Raw genomic sequence first — 20,495 nt, 5'->3', positions numbered from 1 at the left:
ATACACCCTACAATGTTTTACAATCCCAGTCGTTGTCGGACAGAATAGTCGTGTTATGCATTTCGTCAGTACTTTGAAAAACCTAGTAATTTACACTGTTAATCAAAGTTAAAATGCAGTAACTCAATGTGCATCCCATACATAGTACTTTTTTTATTTTCTTGGATAGAGGAAGATACAAGTTTTTTTTTCAAAGTAGTGACGGTATTTATAGGCGAAAAATATGTAAGGTACAGCGGGACAAATCTCGACTGGGGGGCAATTGTAACTAATCCATTTTTTCCATTATTACACTATGATGTTAAGTTCTACATGTATCCACTGAACACGTGAACCTATCATATACACTAACCACAGACCAACCCCTATAGACATCCATTACAAGACGACTCGTGGTCGCCAGCCTTCCTAGTATTTGCACTGATATAAGCGCGGGCGCTCGCCGTGCCCGATCAGTAGCGACCAAGTAACAGACCCGAAAGCAGCGCGTGTTTTTCGCAGTAAAAAAATTGAAAAAGGGTATTTTGATGTCTTAAAGATGTCCACCTGTAGTGTGGAAAGGTAACAAGAAGCTCAAATTTAAAAACAGACGTCATTACATTCCACATAAAAGTCATATTTATAATTTATTCAGAGCCGGCATAGGTCAACTTACATTGGCCACTTACGCGTCAGTAAAGGGACAGTCCCTTTCATCTGGCGCGACTGCCCGCCGTCCTTGAAACGGCCAATCACAGCGCGCTTAACACATTCCCCGCCCGCTCCTCGCACCCCTGGCACTGGTGACTCTTATCGCGAACAAAATATACAAGACTGCTACTCTATAGGAGGTTCTCTGTGACACTAACATATATAATATAACCGGTTGACACTCTGTTTAATAATGCAAACATTGTAAAATATGAAAAAATGGACCAGTTACATTTGACCCCCAGTCGAGATTTGCCCCGCTGTACCTTAATGTAATGTATCATTACATTCATTACAGTTGTATGAGCCATCCTTAAAAACACGATGTACCCGGATAAAACACCTCCAGGGCTACTCTAAATAAAAACCGACGATGACGATAGGGATTGTTAGTTATAAAAATTAATTATTTTAAACAAAAATTAATAGACAAACAAAAACAAAAATATTCATATAAAAATACAAAAATATATCGTGGAGCAGTTATCTCCGTGTACCGAAGGTATCAAAATAAAAAGAAAATGTTTTACATTCCTACGATCAGTCGCCTTACTAAAAATATCCTATTGTTTTTATGTAATTTCTGAGGTGATTGGGTCCAAGGAGCAATTGCTTCGATAACCAAAATCTGGAAAGTATAAGGACGTTTCTTCGCTGGAATTACTCCATGCCTTTTCCATATATTTGTACCTGTACAAAAAGCAACACTCCACGGACACAACTATCTCAGGTAACCTTAAAACATAAAATAGTGGCTTTCCTTTAGAGAAGGACCCCTACCCTTCAAGTGCATAAGCACTTTACCAACATTATAAGTTGGAAGACCCTTTTCTGGTAAATTGTTTAGGCATATGAAACGTAAGGTTCCTTATCTAATGGAAAGTAACAATTATAATAAAATACTTCGACTCAACATGAGTCATGCTCAATGTCGTATTGTCAACATTCAATAATATAAGTAAAACTATAGTTTTCAGCTATAACTTGCGTATATAATCATTGTATGTATACATAATATCCCAAGGCACCTGATTTTGTACTAAGGACTATGTGTAAATATATATAAATTTGATATATCTTAAATAATTACTATTTACATTAATTTTATCTTATTTACATGGCACATGATTGGCTTTGTCATATTGGAAATGCCTAATTTTAGTAGCAATAATATTTACAGTTGTAATTATTTAACTTAATAAGCTTACTATTCAAGATTTTATAAAAATAGATTATTTTTACAATTTTAATCACCATGGCACTGGATTTTTCATAAAATTCACTCATTCATAATCGCTATCACATTAACAATACAAGGAATCATTCAAACACACAATATTTTACAACAACCCGTAATAACTAGTAGGGCAAAAATTCAAAATAATTAAATTAGTCATTAAATGTCAATATTTAATTTTGTAACAGCGTCTATTGCTTCTCAAACAGAAACATGTCGTTTCCAACAATGCTAAAAAATTGTAAAATAACGCTATTTCTTACTATCTACTAATACCCATATTTAAGGCACACAACGTCAAACCCCATCGGTTGCAACCAGTGTCATGTGTCATCGCCAACGGAACACAAGGCTAATATTGCCCCATAAAATATTCCCATCAGAGATCTAATAAAGCACTACCGTCCTTGACTTTGACACGTTTCCGCCATATTTAGACTGCAATATGAAACTGGAAGCGTTTGTCTGTTCGTGTCTTTGCAGCTACAAAAGTAGCACAAAATTATATTCGTCAAGTTGGTTAGTTGTATAACCAACATGATCCTCAAACACTGATTTAAAACTTTCGATTAAGTCCCGTTTACAATATTCAACATGATCCTGTAATCGATCTCCATGTTTTTATAACCAAGACCTAATGATCGCGCGCGATCAACGCGCAGCGCGACGTGCAACAAAAGTGCAGCTGTCGAGATCGCTACTGATTCACTGCCATTGCTTGAAACTAGAGACAAAACTATATCCCAAGATTTGTTGCTTAAATAACGACTACCTGAGTCAACAAGCCTTATGAGCGAGCTATATTGTCTCACTCATCATCCTCCTTGCGTTATCCCTCCATTTGTCACAGCTCCTGGGGTCCGCTTTTGACAACTAATCACAAGATTTGGCGTAGGCACTAGATTTTTACGAAAGCGATTGCCATCTGACATTCCAACCCGAAGGGTAACTAGGCCTTATTAGCTCACTACGAATTGTAAAAAGAAAACCTAAACGGGTAAACCCGCGGGCTAACTACGAGCTAATAAAACTTGTCCTCCTCACTGTCAAGGTTGTTCCTATTATTAGGCTGGTTGGAATGCCGGCGCAGCGTACCCATGGAGTCGTATTCGTTAGCGATGGCCTTGGGGTACAGTTTCGGTGTGGTCGCAGTGTTGTTGTGGTTGTTCGCGTTCGAGATGTTGTTGCTTTTGGAGAGTAGGATGCCGCTAGAGTTGCCGATGCCCGTGAATGATGGTTGGCGCTTTGCTTTGCGAGGCTGAGGAAAAGATTTGTTACTTGTGTTATTCTTAATACTTACATTATTTTTAGTTTACCCTAATTGTACGCGAAGAAATGCTTTCGTATGCTGTCCTCTGACGGTAGCATTTTCTCAACTTTAGGGACATCTTATGAGAAAGTTCAATGGGGTAAATTGCTAGTAGCTGTCCCCCTTCCAATAACTGGCCTTCTTTTACTAAAAATGAACTCAGTATAGTTTGATATAAGTACTTAAGTTTTCGTTGTAATTTTCTTTTCTTTCTTTCTTTTCTTTTGTGAATATGTGTACCTATGGACTAAAGTTGCCTGAAATAAATGATTTAATAATAATAGCTCATTTTAGCATAACGTGGCCAGTTACTGAGAGGTGGCCAGTAATAGAATATTTATGCCAAAGCGAATTCTTTTTACAGGTAAAGAGAATTCAGGGCAGGGCAGTAACTGGCAATTTACCCTAGTAGTAGCAAGACATAACTCAGAAAAAAAAACAAATAAAGTCTACGAAGTCCTGAATTTTAAAAATGATCTAAATGACAGAAATTGACAGAAAATTACTTTCAATTAATCAATCAATAATACAAGCATTGCACAAATTATTAATGTTACAAGTATACACTTACAACATCCTTCAACGGGACTGTGACATAGCTGTTCTGCTTGGCCGTAATATAATGCGGGCTAGAAGGCACGCGAGTCGACCGTCGCCACGGCAGGCGCGTACCGCGTCTTTGGAAGTATATCACCCCCGCCAAACACACTAGGCAGCCTGAAACAAAAATATAATTGTAGATCTCTGAAGTACAGGTACCAGATATATCGGAACGGCACACGGTGTACAGCCCTAACATTAGGGCTTGTTCAGATATTTTTAAACGCCCCAGTCACTCCTATATATCTGATGGCTGATATAACTATACTAAATAATAGAAAAACAGCAATGCTTTATCGTCATACAACACACTTAAGTCTACAACTTTCCTAGGCCACGCCCCTCGGCAGATGCGTTAAGTAAAATAAATAAAAAGTCACGAAATATTTTCATGTTAAACGATATTCATAAATATAAACTACAAAAACAAAAGTTGCTATTTTTAAGCATCAAACAAAATTATCTGTAAATACAAAAACCGTTCATTTTAATAAAAACAAAGAAATTTTTTTATTAAAAAAAAATGTGGTCAAGTTTGTGCCCTTAACCATTTTGTGTGTTCCATCCTTGTCAAGGGGAGTGCTAACCGTCTCTCCTTTCAATAGACACGGGCTGACACAGTTTGCATTTCCTTATATACTAACTGCAGTCAAAACTTTCATAGCGCGTTTTATGAAATTCATAAAAAAAATTACAAATACGAGAATATTACAGCACTTTCTTGTACACCGGACCACAGTAACACTATAATAATGCAATGAAGCTATTATTACAGATTAATATACTTTGCATTGGAGTAAAATCAACATAGTTGCGAAATTCAAACAGACTTAACCCGGTAGCGCCATCTATCGATAGTGTTGCACAACTGGTACAGCGAAGGTCATGAGTATCAGGCAAAATAAAGAGAATATACAATTTATGAGTACCAACTTAGCCTTTAAAAATAAAAAAACAACATTCAGCAAAGAAGTAACGTTTCGTAAACATATTTCAGACGCAACACGAGAACTAATTTCTCCATACAAACACTTTCGACTGTCTCCTCCCAGTCGCCCATTTCTCGAAGCTAAAAGTTAATTTACAAGTAGTCACTTTCTAATTTCACAAGTTGAAAGGAGACTGCCGCTTGTAACTTTCAGCTTTGAGAAATGGGTCACAGTGGCCTGGTTTATAAAACTAGACTTTAACAATGATTTTTTAACACAAAAGTTAGAGCTCTTATTACTTTGTGTACTGCCATGGAAATTAAGACCAAATAACTTACCCATAGCAAAGGCAGCTACTACGCAGCCGACGATGCCTCCTACACTGAGCGAGTCTCCCGCCCTCACGAACGAGGCCATTTCTACGCTGTCGCTGTAAGCGGGCAACGCGTATAGTTCTGTAAAAAAAAAATACGGCGTTAACGTTTTTGAAACGATTTAAAACGTAGATGACATTGTATTCTGTGAATGACGCATATAATGTTTCCGTGGCAACTTAAAGATGTAACAGTGGGGGAAGTCGAATTGAAGTTTTGTACTTTAGATATGGCTCATGGCGGATTTGAAGAACGATATGTTAGAATCTAACAAGAAGTTTTACCTTTGAACGCCACGGCTGACGTGCGGGGCGTGTCATTGTGAGCTTTCAAAGTTGTTACCGGCTTGTAACCACGCGCGTCAGGTGACATCGTTAGCCAAATGGTTAGGGGTTAGGTTCAAGTAGGGTCTTATCGATACTTGTAATATTTTTAAACGGGAAAGGGTGTGTACCTGTTTGTCCTTCTTTCACGGCAAAACGGAGCGACGAATTGACATGATTTTTCAGGTAGAGATAGTTGAAGGGATGGGGAGTGACATAGGCTAATTTTTGTCTTTTTATAACCCTCCACCTCCCTTAAATGGGGGTTGGAAGTTTTTATGGAGAATTCAGCAATATTCGAGTTTAACGCTGACGAAGCTACGGGAAAAGTAGCGTACCAGAAGAGAGGCCTATGCTGAGCATAGCCCTCTCTTCTAGTACGTAGTGGGCGATAAAGGACTGATATGATGATGATGAAGCTACGGGGAAAACTAGTTTTATCAGGGACGGCTCACTCCGCGATTCTATCACCGCGCTACAAGTACATGTCGGCGGCCGCGAGCATTCAGCGGCGACGACCTTCGTGTGCCGCAATAAAATTCAATGTCGGCTGGTCGTGTGTGGTCCGTTTGTTAATGTAGGTAAGAATTTAGAATGGCGGCATTTTGTGAACATCAAAAGAGTGAGCCTTCTGTACTTGTACTATTATATATTCTGTGGTTGTATTTATATTACAGTACTGACCGTTACTCATGTCGTCGTTGTCACAGGGCGCCACCTGCAGCATGGCTCCGGAGCAGGCGCCACTGTCGCAGCTGCGCCGCCGGGTCCGCTCATTGTTCTCACACTCGCTCCACTCGCCCCACGCACTCCAGTTGCCTTCCGATTCTGGATAAAGATAGTCTTTTTAAGTAATGGTATTATCAGCAGTTTCCTAACATTATCATATATTTAAGATGTGTAAAAAAGTAGGAAGTTAGCCGACAAGGTGTTACATAATTTATTTCTTACAGACGCCTCGACCGCAGTACACAAATGGCAACCTCGAAGCCTACACAGTAGGAGTCTTCGTTAAATAAGGAAACATTGGCAATAGGTTCTTGCTATTTGCAAGCACTACCGAGCCGCCTCCACCGATACTATTATCGTTGCTAGACGCATCACTAGTGCTCGCCATAACATCCGCGAGTGATAGCGAGAGTCCGATAAAAATGGTTTATCATCTGGACGCTCAGATGGTAATGATTCTACAATAGTGCAGTGTGCGTAGCGGAATGCACAAACGCTCACGATAATATCTCTTTCTTAGCTATCTATCTATCAGACTACATTTCTGCGGCGATTCGCGTCAGAGAAATGCCATTCGGCTACGGGGCCTGGGCTGCAGTGTGAGCAGCCTGTAGACAGTACCTGCACAGGGCAGCACGCAGACGCGCGTCTCGAGCGCGGCGCCCGCGTCGGCGCAGCCCTCGCGCGAGCGGCACGTGCGCGTGCGCGAGCGCCGCCCGGCCGAGCCGCACCCGCCGCGGCTGTCGCTGCTAGTGCACGGGCTCCAATCTGACCAGCACGACCATTCACCTGAAACAGAAGTACGAATTAATACTTCTGTAATGGCTGTGAGGGATTTATGCTAAAATGAAATAAATAAGACAGGAGAGCGAGAGGAGACCTTATCGAATGTTTTAAGATCGTTGCCCACTGTTACAACCTCCCCGACATTCACAAAGTAGTCGCTATGAGAAGTACCAGCCGCGAGACCCGAGGTCACAGCCTAAAACTGATTCGCACTCCTACTACTACTAAAGCTGCATATCATTCCCTATCCAATCGTGTTGTAGTGGCTTGGAACCGTTTACCGGATAGTGTTGGTACTGCTCCCTCAGTGAATGTGTTTAAAAACAGACTAGACAAGTGGCTTTTAAATAATAAGATAGTGACATGACTTTGCTAACTATAAATCATGAGACACTGTGTGACATAGGCTCATCAGCTGAATAGCTGCTCGCCTATAATTGAATAATAAATTAGAATGAAATTATAAGTCGTAAAGTAATGCTCGCCGCCACACAAGGCGCAGAGCAGGCGCCCCACGGCTCCCAGCCTGCATCGTCTGCTGACACGCATAGGCCTTGCGGATCACAGTAGCGTCACATCTCGAACACTGGCGATCAAATATATGAAAGAGGCGCGTTCCTAGCACACGTTCCAATCTCGTGCAGGTAAACGCGTACGATGCTTGTATGAGTGAGATATGACAGGTCGACTGTTCGCGTTTTTAACAAGCGGTAACTGTGAGGTAACCGAGAGGGGGTGGGCGGCACTTTCAGCGGGGAGCGGGAGTGGCCGTACTGTACGATAGTACTCTTTATTATACTGTGGTAGCGTTCCTCCTACACATACCTGAACAAGCGTGAACGTTGCAAGCACGGAGCATGTCCTGTGCTCCGGCGCAGGGTGGCCGCCTGCAGCGGCGCCGGCGCGCCTGCTGGCCGCCGCCGCAGGAGCAGAGCAGGCGCCCCACGCGCCCCACGGCTCCCAGCCTGCGTCGTCTGCCGATACGCATAGGCCTTGAGGGTCGCAGTAGCGTTCTTCTTCACGGGCGAGTGTCAGCTGGTGAGAAATAACGAACATATTACTGATAAGAGAATTGCAATCATTCGTAGACGAGGAGCTCGAACGCTGCCAAATTTCTGGCGTATCAACGCCAGCGATGAAATAAACCAATCTTGTTAAACTTGTTCGGAAACTTCGCTCATTTTATATTTCGTCAACTCGGTATAAACATGATAGACCGCTTGTTCATCTTCTTTGTCAAAGAAATATTCGAAAATGCAGTACAAGTACTTCTCTACTCACTTTTACTTGTTCCGGAGATGGCGCCTTACATGAGAATTTAAACCTCTTTTCGGTGTAACTGCCATCCGAAGCATTACCTGTGAAAATAAACATAGAATTTGTAGCAATCATATCACGTTGTAATACAATTTATAAGAAAACTTAATGACCACAAAGAAATGATTATAGGTGCCATCAATAACTTTTATAAACGAAAGGAATGAACACCTACATAAGTTACCAGTAGAGTGCGCGATCTCATGTTGCACACCTGATCGATCCAATTTTCCTTCTCTCTTCCTCCTGATCTCGCATGGCAGTGTTAAAGCAGGTTCTGACCTGGCACTCTAGCTAGGATTGTCTCTTACCCGGTATCTGCACCCATGGTGTCCAAGCAGTTCCTTTCCTGATCTCGCAGGGCCGCATGTCGCAGACCTGACGGTCCACCTTGCCGCCCTCGCAGTCGGCGCCGCCATATTTAGGTTCAGGGTTGGTGCAGGTGCGCTTGCGCTCCTTCCAGCCGGCGGAGGGCCCGCAGCCCGGCCCGCCGGCCGCGGCGCACGCGGACCAGGGGCCCCAGGCTGACCAGCCGCCGTCTACTGGAGCTAGCGCTGGATCTGAAATTAAAAAGAAGTCGGTTAATTAGACTCTAGATACTACTCAGTATTTACACCCTTCGCGTTCTTCCGAGCATCATGTTCGCGCTTTTTCAACCGGTAAGGTCCAACATTTGGACATCGTGTGACACCAGTAACCACCTGAAGGTAACTTGAAAGGCGTGCAGTAGTGATTTCCGCGTGAGGCGGATTTTGTGAGCAGTAGTATTTTCCAACACAATGTCAAAACTTACTTTTGTTTTGTGGTTACGGATATTTTTCAACGACTGCAATTGAGAATGTAACCATATGTGAAATGGTTTGTGCTCCTTTAAGGGTCCAATATCTCACTCACCGGGACAGGGTGGTAGGTTGCAATACTAGTGCCCTGACCGACGCACACGCGACCGCCATGTTTGGGTTCAGGAGCGGTGCAGGCGCCCCGCCGCGACTTCACGTCAATGCCGCAAGACGTAGAACATTTCGACCAGTCCTGTGTATATGTTTCACTCACCGGGGCAGGGCGGCAGGTTGTTGCAGTACAGGTCGTTAGTATCTTGACCGACGCACACGCGGCCGCCATGTTTAGGTTCAGGCGCGGTACAGGCACGTCGCCGCGACTTCACTGCGATGCCGCAAGATGCAGAGCACTCCGACCAGCCTGACCACGCCGACCATCCGCCGTGCACCGTGCAGTTAGTTACCGATATGCTTGCGCCTGGAAAATAGAAAGAAATGTAACATAATGGTTCATATGGACAGTTTCCGTTTCGTCTGCCACGCCGAAAACATCGACTTCGGAAGACAGATTAAATAGGTCGTCTGAAATGACTTCTTGTCTGAAATCTATTTCAGTTATAGTATGAATTTTCTGAGATGAACGTTTCGCTAAAGCCGTAATCTGTTAAACAAAGGCCTTTGTGTCTATTGTTGACGGCGGCTAGCTCCCGTTTAAACGGCACGTGCTGTAGTCTCAGTGTAGTTAAAAGCAACTATCATGATAGCAATAAGGTTCAAATTTATTAAACAGTTTGCAGTATGCAGGTAACTTTTTTTGAAGATGACAAAACGTGTTATCTCCGAAAGGGCTTTTTATGGATTTGAACCTTATTACTATCATGATAGTTGCTTTCTAACTACACTGTGACTATAGCACGTGCCGTTTAAACGGGAGCTAGCCGCCGTCGACAATAAACACAAAGGCCTTTGTTTAACAGATTACGGCTAAAGCGAAAAGTTCATCTCAGAAAATTCATACTGTACTACTGCGGGGAAAATCAGTTAATGATGGTGTGGTGTAAGCCGACTGGTGTTGCTTAAAAGATCTACTGAGGGAGTGATTGAGCGATAGTATTTATGTCACACGGTTTTTGAAATGAGTCATATCCAAATCCGAACATAATAAATACGTCAATAAAATTGCTTACCTTCACACGTCCGGCCGCCGTTCACCGGTTTGGGGTTGTCACATTTCCTCGTGCGGCACATGCACATGTCTGGCTTCTCGTCCCCGTACACAGAGTGCGACGTTCCGTCCTGCATGCACGGCTCCCATTGCGACCATGACGACCAGCCGCCGTCCACTGCAGCAAAAACCATTTTTAATTAAGAACTTAACATTAATATCAAAGCTTGTTTATAGCCATAAACATACTGAATAAATTCAAAATAGAAATTTCAGTTTCAGTCAAAACAAATTCTATCCTAAGGACAACTTCCCATCTACCCACCAACATTTTTGACTGGCTTCTTGAACTGGTGCAGTGTTCTGTACGAAGTACGCGTCATGTAGGCGTCACATTCGTACACAGGTGTCACTGTGAGTGTGAGCGCCAACAAGGCTCAACGCTGATGCTATATATCTGAGTTTGGTACCTGGTGCAGTCTTCTCCGGGCAGCTAGCAGTATTCTGCACGAAGTACGCGTCATGTAGATGCGTCGATGTCCGCACACAGGTGTCGCGGGCGTCGTCCCACCCGCAGTGCGGGTCCGCCGCGCCCACGCAGCCGGAGCGGCGGGCGTGCCGCGAACAGCGCTCGCTACCGATACGCAGAACGCCGTTATCGTTGCCGATGTATAGCGACATCTGGATCGGAAGATTGGTCACGTTAGTAAAATCATTTACATCTAAAACCTAGAACACAAATTGTAAATACTAAAGTAGCTGGTAAAAAAAATATTATAAGAGAAGATAAGGTATAAGAAAGATATTCACAGCAAAACCCTTTCCATCCTTTAGCCTCCATCTCTCCAGCAAACACGCGCCATCATACCGCGGCAACACAGCCAGTTTCAACACATTCACTATCTTGAGTCGCTACGAACAGCACCAGCTATTTCCCCACGTATAAGATATAAGGAAAATACTAACCGTATCTTTAACAAACTGCATGGCCCGCACTGCGAACCCCTTCCCATCTTTTTTCCTATCACGGCAATACAGCCACTTTCGACACATCGCTATCTTTAGTCGCTACAAACAAGACTAGCTGTCTCTCTACGTATAAGATAGTGATATTATAAAAATACTCACCGTATCTTTAACAAACTGCATGGCCCGCACCGCGAATCCCTTCCCATCCTTCAACCTCCACCTCTCCACTAAACACGCGCCATCATACCGCGGCAACACAGCCAATTTCAACACATCACTATCCTGAGTGGCCACGAACAACACCAACTGTTTGCCAACATTCTTGGACTGTGCCACGTCGACGGTGACATGGGTGAACCGGTCAGAGGTGATGCGGTAGACAGGCTCGTCAGATATGGGCTGGATGGGGTAGTGCATTAGCATGTAGTTGTGGTACTCCAGACTTTGTTGATTTCTGAAAAGAAAAATGATTGCAAAGCATATGTTAACTACATTAGAAGATATTAGAACTTTATATTTTATTGATAAGCGGCTCAATAGTTGCCGGCTTTAATGTTTAATGAGTAATAAAATAAATGTCAGGAGCCAACGAATAGTCAATAATTGAAATTATTATGGGAGAAACTATACCCCTAGAAAAAAAAACTTAGATACCTTCATCTCGATCACATAGCAATCAAGGAATACTGTTTTAGTTTTCATGTTTTATCTATAGTAAATGATAGACTTTGTGCATAAAGAGAAGTATCACAGAATGTAAATGGCCCCATACCTTCCACGACTCCCCTCTATCCGTACAGACTCTAAGTATTTATTATGTAGAACTTACCTTGGATTTTGTACGCATCTGTAGTGCTCCCTTGCCCAAGTAGAAGGCGTTCTGTGTTCCCAGGACGACGTCGGGGTGCTTTGAACCTTGAACGGGCCTTCAAATGCAGCATCGATGTCCGACATGTTGTATATGCATACAGCACTGCCGGCTATACCGTTTCTGCAAAAAAATGGAGAAATAAGTTAGCACAATCTTTATAAAATCGCCGATCACAAAGAGGGACAGTTTTTACTAAAATAAATTATTTGGATTATTCATTACTCAATTATATTTTCTCTCTTAACCAACTTCTTTTAGATCGCATGAACGTTTAGATCGTATCGTAATTTAACTTTTTGACAAACAAAAACGTCCGCAATCGATGATCGTAATCGTAATTTTTTTCTAAAGATAGGTGGTGTGGCGAATCCAGAATCTAAAGATCCAGAATTATTAGGTAGATAGTGGATGGATATGCACATTGATTCTGCTCCTGTGAGTGTGTCACATGTGTCTGAGTCAAATGCTTAGCGACCTGTTTTTGCCAACTTAATTTATGACTGTGGTGTGGCGTCGTAAGCTACAGTAAGGACACACATACCTGGGAGTAGTGAAGGTGGCAACTAGAAGCTTCTCCTGCGGGAGATACTCGACGCCCTGCACCTCGTCATAATGGAAGGGCACGTCGCCAGGCACGGAGCACGCGAGGCGCGCCTTCAGGAATGTGCTCCAGTTGTCTCGGTACAGCTGACTGCCGCCGTCGTTCTTGCAAACTCGGGCGATGCGGGAGTATATGGCCTGAGAAATAATGAGTGTAAATAACTATGTATTTGTTGATTAGACCTTCAAAGGCGTAAAGTCCTATAATAGTATCACCCTTTATACATTCTAACAAAGTATGGTCCGACAAGAAATTGTAGAAATGAGAAAAGTAGCAACCAACACTATAGTTAAAGTAGTGTCGTTTCTTTTAAATTAATAGGTACGTTTAAAGGAACGGGCGACACTTCACACTACAATGTACTTAGCCAAATTCTAATTTGTACAATTTTTGACGGACTGTACGCTATACATTCACTAAATTGAATGTATAAAAAACATTCTTACGATACGAGAAAAGAAACATTAAAATAAATATCAGTAACAGAACTTGACAGTGTTTTTGTTTTCGTTTGTATTTGAAATCTAACATAAAATAAATAGAGAAGGCTTCGCAAAAGCAACACAACAGGATAATGATAAATTATCTTGTTTAAAAAAGTTTCAAGTAAGTAATTGGATTGCAAAACGGAATGCAAATATTCTCACCTTGCCACAATTCATGAACTCGACAGCGTACTCTCTGAACACGAAGTATACATAGAAGTCGTCTTCGAAGCTGCCAACGAACTCTGGCTGGTTGAGCCAAGTGAGGTCGTATTCGCGGGTGCGGAGCGTGCCCGAGTTGTGAGCTGAGGCGCCACGCGTCCTACGGGCGAAGTAGTTGGTTAGGGTTGCGGTAGATGGCGTTTATATCAAAACAGCAGCTAGATGGCGCTAATATTAATATTTGTCATTTTAACACATATCTAGCTAAGAATATGGGCCAAATTGTCAAAACTGAGGTTCAAAAGTTTTAAGCCTGTGTCAAGAGATGGCAGTCTATGCGCTGTGATTACACATTTTACTTCGACAGTAACTCTCTATAGTACTCGATCCTCTTTGATTTGTACACACAAATTGATTGAGTTTTTTTTTTGGAGTTTTTAAGAAACGAGTACACATAGAAGTTATATTTGTTGCCAAAATAGTTATATTTGGTGCATGCATGTGTAACCTACATCCGTTTTTAGATAGTTCAAAGATTGTTTTTCAATATATCCATCATTTTAGTTTATCAAAGGCCAGTTTATGAGTAAATATCCTGGTACATTGCAGTTTGTGAATTGGCGAAATCAGTTCTAAGTTTTGTAAGTAAACGTACCTGTAAATAGCGGTCTGCGAACTGGCGAAGTCGGTAGGAGTGGCCGCATAGAACTCGCCACTGCCGGACAAGATCGTGGTAACGTTCGAGTGCGGATTGTACGGGCAGTTCGCGACGCCGGACACCCATTCCGTCACCGTGTTTATTGACTCGATCTGTAAGGGAGAATAGTTATTTATTATACAAGAGGGCAAAGTTGTATTTTAACGCCGAGTGTGGAATTGAAAAACGAGCAAGTGAAAGGATTCTATAGTTGAACCACGAGCGAAGCGAGTTGTTCGAGAATAGAATCCTGAACTTGCGAGTTTTTTAACACACGAGAAGTAAAATACATTTGCACCCGAGTGTAACACAAAACTTTTCCCCTCACTATAGCGAGGAAGCTCACTGCTTCCAGTAGTTCCACAGGTGGTAAATCATTTTTATTACTAGATTCACCTGCTTTTATCAATTTTAAAGCAGTTAATTTGACTTCATTCAAGGTCAAATTACTTTACCCACGAGTGGATAAAATGCGTTTTTACCCGCTGGTATTAAAGGACAAAACACGTGTTTCCGAGCAAGTGAGGGGAAAATTTGTTTTGCTACTAAAAGTTAAGGTTAAACGAAGCCGTTTTACTACAGTTTTATTTACAAACGGGACGGGAATATACCTTTACTTTAATTTTCTGTTAGTAGATTCCGAGTAAATAATGAATAATCTGGGTTTTCTGTTCTTTTCAGATATGAGGTCACACACCTAGTAAATGCGTATCACTGAGGTAAATCGAGACATAAATCACTAGTGTCTTTTCAACTTTATCTTACCTCTCTCCAGCTGCACTCGGGGCTGAACGCATTAGTCCCGCAAGCGAACAGTTTGTGGCCGTAGCTGAGCAGCACTTTGACGTAGTTGTGGCAATCGTCCTCCGTCTGGCCTTTGTCTTGGCACAGCTTCGACTTGTTAGCAGGTGCTGGCCAGTCAGCGCGCTCTAGCGGCCGCAGGCCCCGAAGTGAGAGGCGGTACAGCGTATCCCTGTGATAAAAGATTGTTTAGTCTGATATGATTGTCAATTGGACGTAGGTAAGCAAAAATTATCCATCCTCTAAAAATTGCCATTTTGAATGATTTTTGACAGCAAATTTAAGTATAATTGACAGATTTTGTGGATCCTTTTCCTTAAACAGTGCTCTGTAATCCTAATTGCGAAGATAAAAGATCCTTAAGCATTGACGATGATGGTGTTTCTGTTAGTATAGTTAAAACTTTATGACTACGCTGGCTTACAGTTTATTAGGTGTTCAACATAAATACCGACGTCAGTGTGTAACTTTAAGTTTACATTGTTGTCACGTGTTATGAGACCGTTGCTTTTTACGACGTTTTTTATAGTGATTCGACTGCTGCAGATGAATTTTCAGTCATTCTTAGTTATGTAAGCGCTTTATTAGATTTTTAGAACGAAGTAGTTAACAATTAGGTAAACAATATTGACTTATCACAATGTTCAACACAACCACCCAAGATTTTGATTACCTCAGGTTTATTAATACATGTTATGGATTTTCTAGGGAAATATAGGTTATCAAAGGAATAATACGATTGTAGTTTAATTTATTCGAATGCTACCGGGAGGTCTAAGATTTCTAATAATTAAGGAAACTGCAGCCAAGTACCTGTTGACGGTGTTGTTATCGGTAACGATAATAGGACTGATATGACATTATACACGTTAAACTTCCGTGAGACATATTCGATAATAGGACTGTTATTATATGTTTATGTTTCGGGTCAATTCGGGGGCGAATTACTTGTCGTAGCAATATTATGGCAAAAAATTAATTATTTAGGACTGATATGTTTATAACGCATTACTTACGTAGTATTATGCAAAAATAAATCTAAATGCCTTGATGTTATTATCGCGCGTATCGTAAAGTCAAAACCATCGTAGTCAAAGTAATATGCGCTAGTCTAAAACCACCTTCAATAAATACTGTTCCATAAAACCTATCTTGCACACCTGAATAAACAAACCAACAGATGATATTTAATTATATGGTAACTTTAGATGGCAAAGATTAATAATTTTATTAAATTCTGTACCTACAGTAGATACATACAATTATTACAAATACACAATACAAGTACTTACAAGTACATATTATTTATGGACAGCATATACATATGTCTTTATTTGAAGAAAATGCAGCAAATGTTTCCCTCGTACCACTTTACTGAAAGTTTTTATTTCGCGCCTTATTCCTTACCTAAAGTGTTATTTTTAGTAGGTATAATATGCATCTTATAATGCGTTAGGTACCTAACTAATGATGAACCAACAATCAAATAATTGCTTATTTGCATTAGCGCGGCCTAATCACTGAATGTCAATCATGTCATATTTTTTATAGAAAAATTATAAACGAAAGTGTGAAAAGCTAAAAAATTACTAGTACCAATGATTCGCAACGAAAGGTATAAATGTGCGAGTAAATAAGTCATAAAATAAGGCTGTGCACTAGACCGCAGTGAAACCTAACACCCCGGCACAATCGTAAGTTTCCTATATCGAATGACCCCCACGGCCACCACAATGACTTCGATCCGAGACAGGTATATGGTAAAAACTATCAATTTATACTAGTTGCGTTCAGTAATACTTTTATAGAAGGTTCCGTTTAGTAAAATAATATTTTGTTAGCCCTTTAACGAATTTTAACGAGTTCAGTGACACTCCATTTACTCGTACCAGGACATTCGCTAGGTGCATCACATTGCTTTCTTTGCTGTCTGCCCCAAACACACCTGTGAGTCCAACTAAATATATATTACCTAAAGCCTCTAAGGCACATTTGAGATTAATTAAATAACACATATTCGTTGAAGGCACTGAGTGAAAATCGTTCAATATACATATGAAATCACACACGCGTTCAAGGCATTATGTGAACGGAAAATTATTAACACGAATTACTTCAACCCCATGTACCTATACATTGTCGAAATTTCGCTATTGAAGAAGTGTCTTGTTGTTAAGCTTGTGAATCTTGTTAGCTAAATATTGTAAATATCCGTGAAACATAAATAGATAACGAAATCACAGTGTAAAAAGTCCTAATTTATTAGACTGTGACCAAGTAATTGCCTCTCTTTTCTTAGAAGTAAGGTTCTACCACGCAGCATAGCTTACTACTTCAGTCTTTATTTACTAAGTATCTTGCTAATATACTGTTGAGTGTAATATTTCTAGCGTTGTGCAAACTGTGCACTATCCGATCGGGAGCTCGTGCAAGAGTATATGATTCCATGTTTGTGTCGTAATTATAATCATAGTATAAAACTAAATGCGTCAGGGAAGTCAGGGGACGGTGAAATTGCAGTTAATTTTACAGATTTAAGATAGATTTCAAACTGATCCAAAAGACTTGTCTGTTTAAAGCTCATGTTTTAACTCTTAAATGCATGATGATGTATATATGCATCATATATTTTATGGCCCGTGGCTCGATATGTAGCTATCCACAATCACATTTATTGCTTAATTATTATTCATTATTTATTATTATTTAATAAACAATTAAATAAATTAAATAATATAATAATTTACTATTTATTATTTAAGGATTAAGATGAGATGGCGGAAAAGTGTAAAAAAAACAGGATGATGGCGATTTTTAGTATGTGATTTAGGCTGATTTTTACGAAGTTAGTAATTAGTTTATGTTTAAACTTTTTATCATAGGGGTTTCACAAATAGTGTACCTTTATAATAGTAGTATTTTTTTTTAAATAAAACTTACCAATAACGATATATTTATATAAATAAGATTTAGCATATTTAACTTCAAACACTGATTTAGTATTAAAATCGATCGTATAAATATTTTTTTATTATTTTTCCCAGAGTCAGAAAACCATTGTCTATCACATAAGGTAAAATACCCCATAATGGACGGTGATGCCATTATGGACAAAAAAACACAAATGCTTAAAAATAAGTATCTAAAAACTGACGGCTATGTACCATAAACTAGAGTTGTAGAGCTGTTTAATTTTGAAGTTTCAATTAATTCGGTTATTTCTGAATGATTTGGAGACAAGATAAAATTCACCAGTTTACTGAAAAAAATATCAAGGCGAATTCTTAGTAATGTTGCTAAGAGAGATGAGTTCATGTATAAAATAATAAAAAAATAACGCACGGCGTAATCTTGAATGCGTTTTACTTACTGCATTAAGCATGAGATAAGGTATAAAACATACTAGTTTGTTGCTCCAAAGATATAAAGAAATGACGTTATTTTGCAAGTGTCCATTACTGGACCCGAAAAACTGCCTACCTCCTATGATGGACAAGGAACAATTTACAAAACCCAAATTTACAAGAAACAATCCTATGTTAAAATAACCTAAACTAATTGTATTTATGGTGCATAAAATTGACTCATTGCGTATCAGTTGGCTTTAAAAGTAAAATTTTAAACTTATTTCACTGTCCATAATGGGGGATCCATTACTGGAGAACTGCCGTCCATAATTGGAGAAAAAACACCTAGTTTTAATTTGTTAACTATGAAGAAACCAATAGGAGTATCTATTCTGCAATACGCTTGAAATGTAGAATAAGGATAGGACATTCAAGATTTAACACGCTTGGCGGTAGAATTTTTACATTTATCAGTGAAATATCAAAAACAGGCGAATTTTTTTCTTAAACTGTCCATGATTGGGTTCGTCACCTTATATTCATATCTAGTTAAAGGAAAAATTCATGCATTTAAGGGTTAAAGCAATTTAAAAATGGATCGTCAACGGTCAAAAACAGTTAATTAAAGCAGTTGTTAAAAAATTTTAGTCAAATCAGACGTGAGATCTCGTAGTGAACAATTTTAATTGACTTGTTTAAATTGAGATTGTGTTTTGAGGCCGAAATGCCAATTAGTCAAATTAAATTGTTGCCTACTTTGTTGTCTTATACGATGGGATAGATTAAATCCTGACAGATAAGGATTAAAAAAAATAACTTCGTTGTTTGATGGTCAATATATCCCCCTTTCACTAATAATGTAAGTAAGTTAATTCTTAAAAAACCGGCCAAGAGCGTGTCGGGCCACGCTCAGTGTAGGGTTCCGTAGTTTTCCGTATTTTTCTCAAAAACTACTGAACCTATCAAGTTCAAAACAATTTTCCTAGAAAGTTTTTATAAAGTTCTACTTTTGTGATTTTTTTCATATTTTTTAAACATATGGTTCAAAAGTTAGAGGGGGGGACGCACTTTTTTTCCTTTAGGAGCGATTATTTCCGAAAATATTAATATTATCAAAAAACGATCTTAGTAAACCCTTATTCATTTTTAAATACCTATCCAACAATATATCACACGTTGGGGTTGGAATGAAAAAAAATATCAGCCCTCACTTTACATGTACACTGAAAAAATGTCTTGGTTAAATTTACGAATTTTTTATTGGTTGATTGCAATTTCGTAAAATTTAGTGTAATTTTAGTTAATATTACAAAACCTGCAAGATTGAAGCTACGAAACTAACTTATGTTGATGTCGTAAACAAGTACTTTTGTAGATTTTAGATGCAAATATGTTAAATTTACCAAACTGTAACAGTATATTTTACAAAACTTCTTGTTTAGTAAATTTTACAAAATCTCCTTTTAGTTTTTGTAAATACAACACGTTATCCATACCAAACTGTATTAATAAAATTTACAAAACTATACGTTTAGTAAACAATACAACATTTCCTTGTAGATATTAGCAAACACAATTTGTTAAACTTACCAAACTGTGTAAGTATAATATACAACACTATTACTTTAGTAAAAACTTCAGCAAAACAGTTACTTACACTTACCAAACTGTATAAGTAAATTTTGCAAAACATTGAGTTAAGTCAATAATACTAAATCTGTTATTACATTTAACTAAATCCCACAGTTGATTTTAAGAAAGTGCTAAGTTCATTTTTATCTTTGCTTTAGTTAAAAAAACAAATACATTTTTTATTAAATCTGACGAAACTGTAAACACGATTATACGAAAATTTCGTGGAGTAAAGAGTATAATTTACAAACATTCATGATTAATTTTAAGTCCATAACTTTAGCAAATATAACTAAATATTTCAGTACATTTTACGCAACTACAAAGTCAATTTCACAAAAGCTACATTGTAAAAATAACATAATTTACAAAACATAATGCTTACATTTTAAAGCCTTTACTTTAGTAAACAGAACTAAACACTTTTTTCAATTTAACGAAATTTCAAAGTTGATTTCATGCAACTGCGATGTTGATTTTACAAAACAATCACGTTTAATTTTACAATCTTTACTATAGTAATTCTAAATATTTTCTTTATTAAATTTAACGAAGCCGCAAAGTTCATTTTACAAAAGGTACACCGCAATAAGAGCAGAAGCGACGAAACATTCTCGATAAATTTAACAACCTTTACTTTAGTAAATGTAACTAAACCTGTTATTATTTTTACGCAACTGCAAAGTTAATTT

General features: G+C 39.3%; 1 protein-coding gene and 1 non-coding gene across 2 annotated transcripts in view; both read right to left on the bottom strand.

Annotated features, from left to right (window-relative positions):
* Window positions 1-744: 744 nt before the first annotated feature.
* The window catches only part of LOC125231475 (semaphorin-5B-like), a 66,040-nt gene continuing 46,289 nt past the window's right edge, over window positions 745-20,495 (bottom strand). The window contains 18 exon segments of the mRNA XM_048136957.1: window positions 745-3,185; window positions 3,808-3,953; window positions 5,104-5,220; window positions 6,147-6,290; window positions 6,813-6,980; window positions 7,803-7,904; window positions 7,907-8,012; window positions 8,259-8,335; window positions 8,606-8,854; window positions 9,348-9,551; window positions 10,261-10,416; window positions 10,709-10,919; window positions 11,367-11,661; window positions 12,037-12,198; window positions 12,620-12,816; window positions 13,327-13,486; window positions 13,982-14,136; window positions 14,789-14,996. Coding sequence (XP_047992914.1) covers window positions 2,949-3,185; window positions 3,808-3,953; window positions 5,104-5,220; window positions 6,147-6,290; window positions 6,813-6,980; window positions 7,803-7,904; window positions 7,907-8,012; window positions 8,259-8,335; window positions 8,606-8,854; window positions 9,348-9,551; window positions 10,261-10,416; window positions 10,709-10,919; window positions 11,367-11,661; window positions 12,037-12,198; window positions 12,620-12,816; window positions 13,327-13,486; window positions 13,982-14,136; window positions 14,789-14,996 — 3,094 coding nt within the window. The 3' untranslated portion in view covers window positions 745-2,948.
* On the bottom strand, window positions 4,354-4,445 carry LOC125233960. Its single transcript, XR_007177910.1, has one exon. It is a non-coding gene; the product is annotated as a U6atac minor spliceosomal RNA (small nuclear RNA).

The sequence above is a fragment of the Leguminivora glycinivorella genome, chromosome 1 (assembly GCF_023078275.1).
Source record: "Leguminivora glycinivorella isolate SPB_JAAS2020 chromosome 1, LegGlyc_1.1, whole genome shotgun sequence".
Taxonomy (NCBI): domain Eukaryota; kingdom Metazoa; phylum Arthropoda; class Insecta; order Lepidoptera; family Tortricidae; genus Leguminivora; species Leguminivora glycinivorella.
This window is presented reverse-complemented; position numbering and strand designations above follow the sequence as displayed.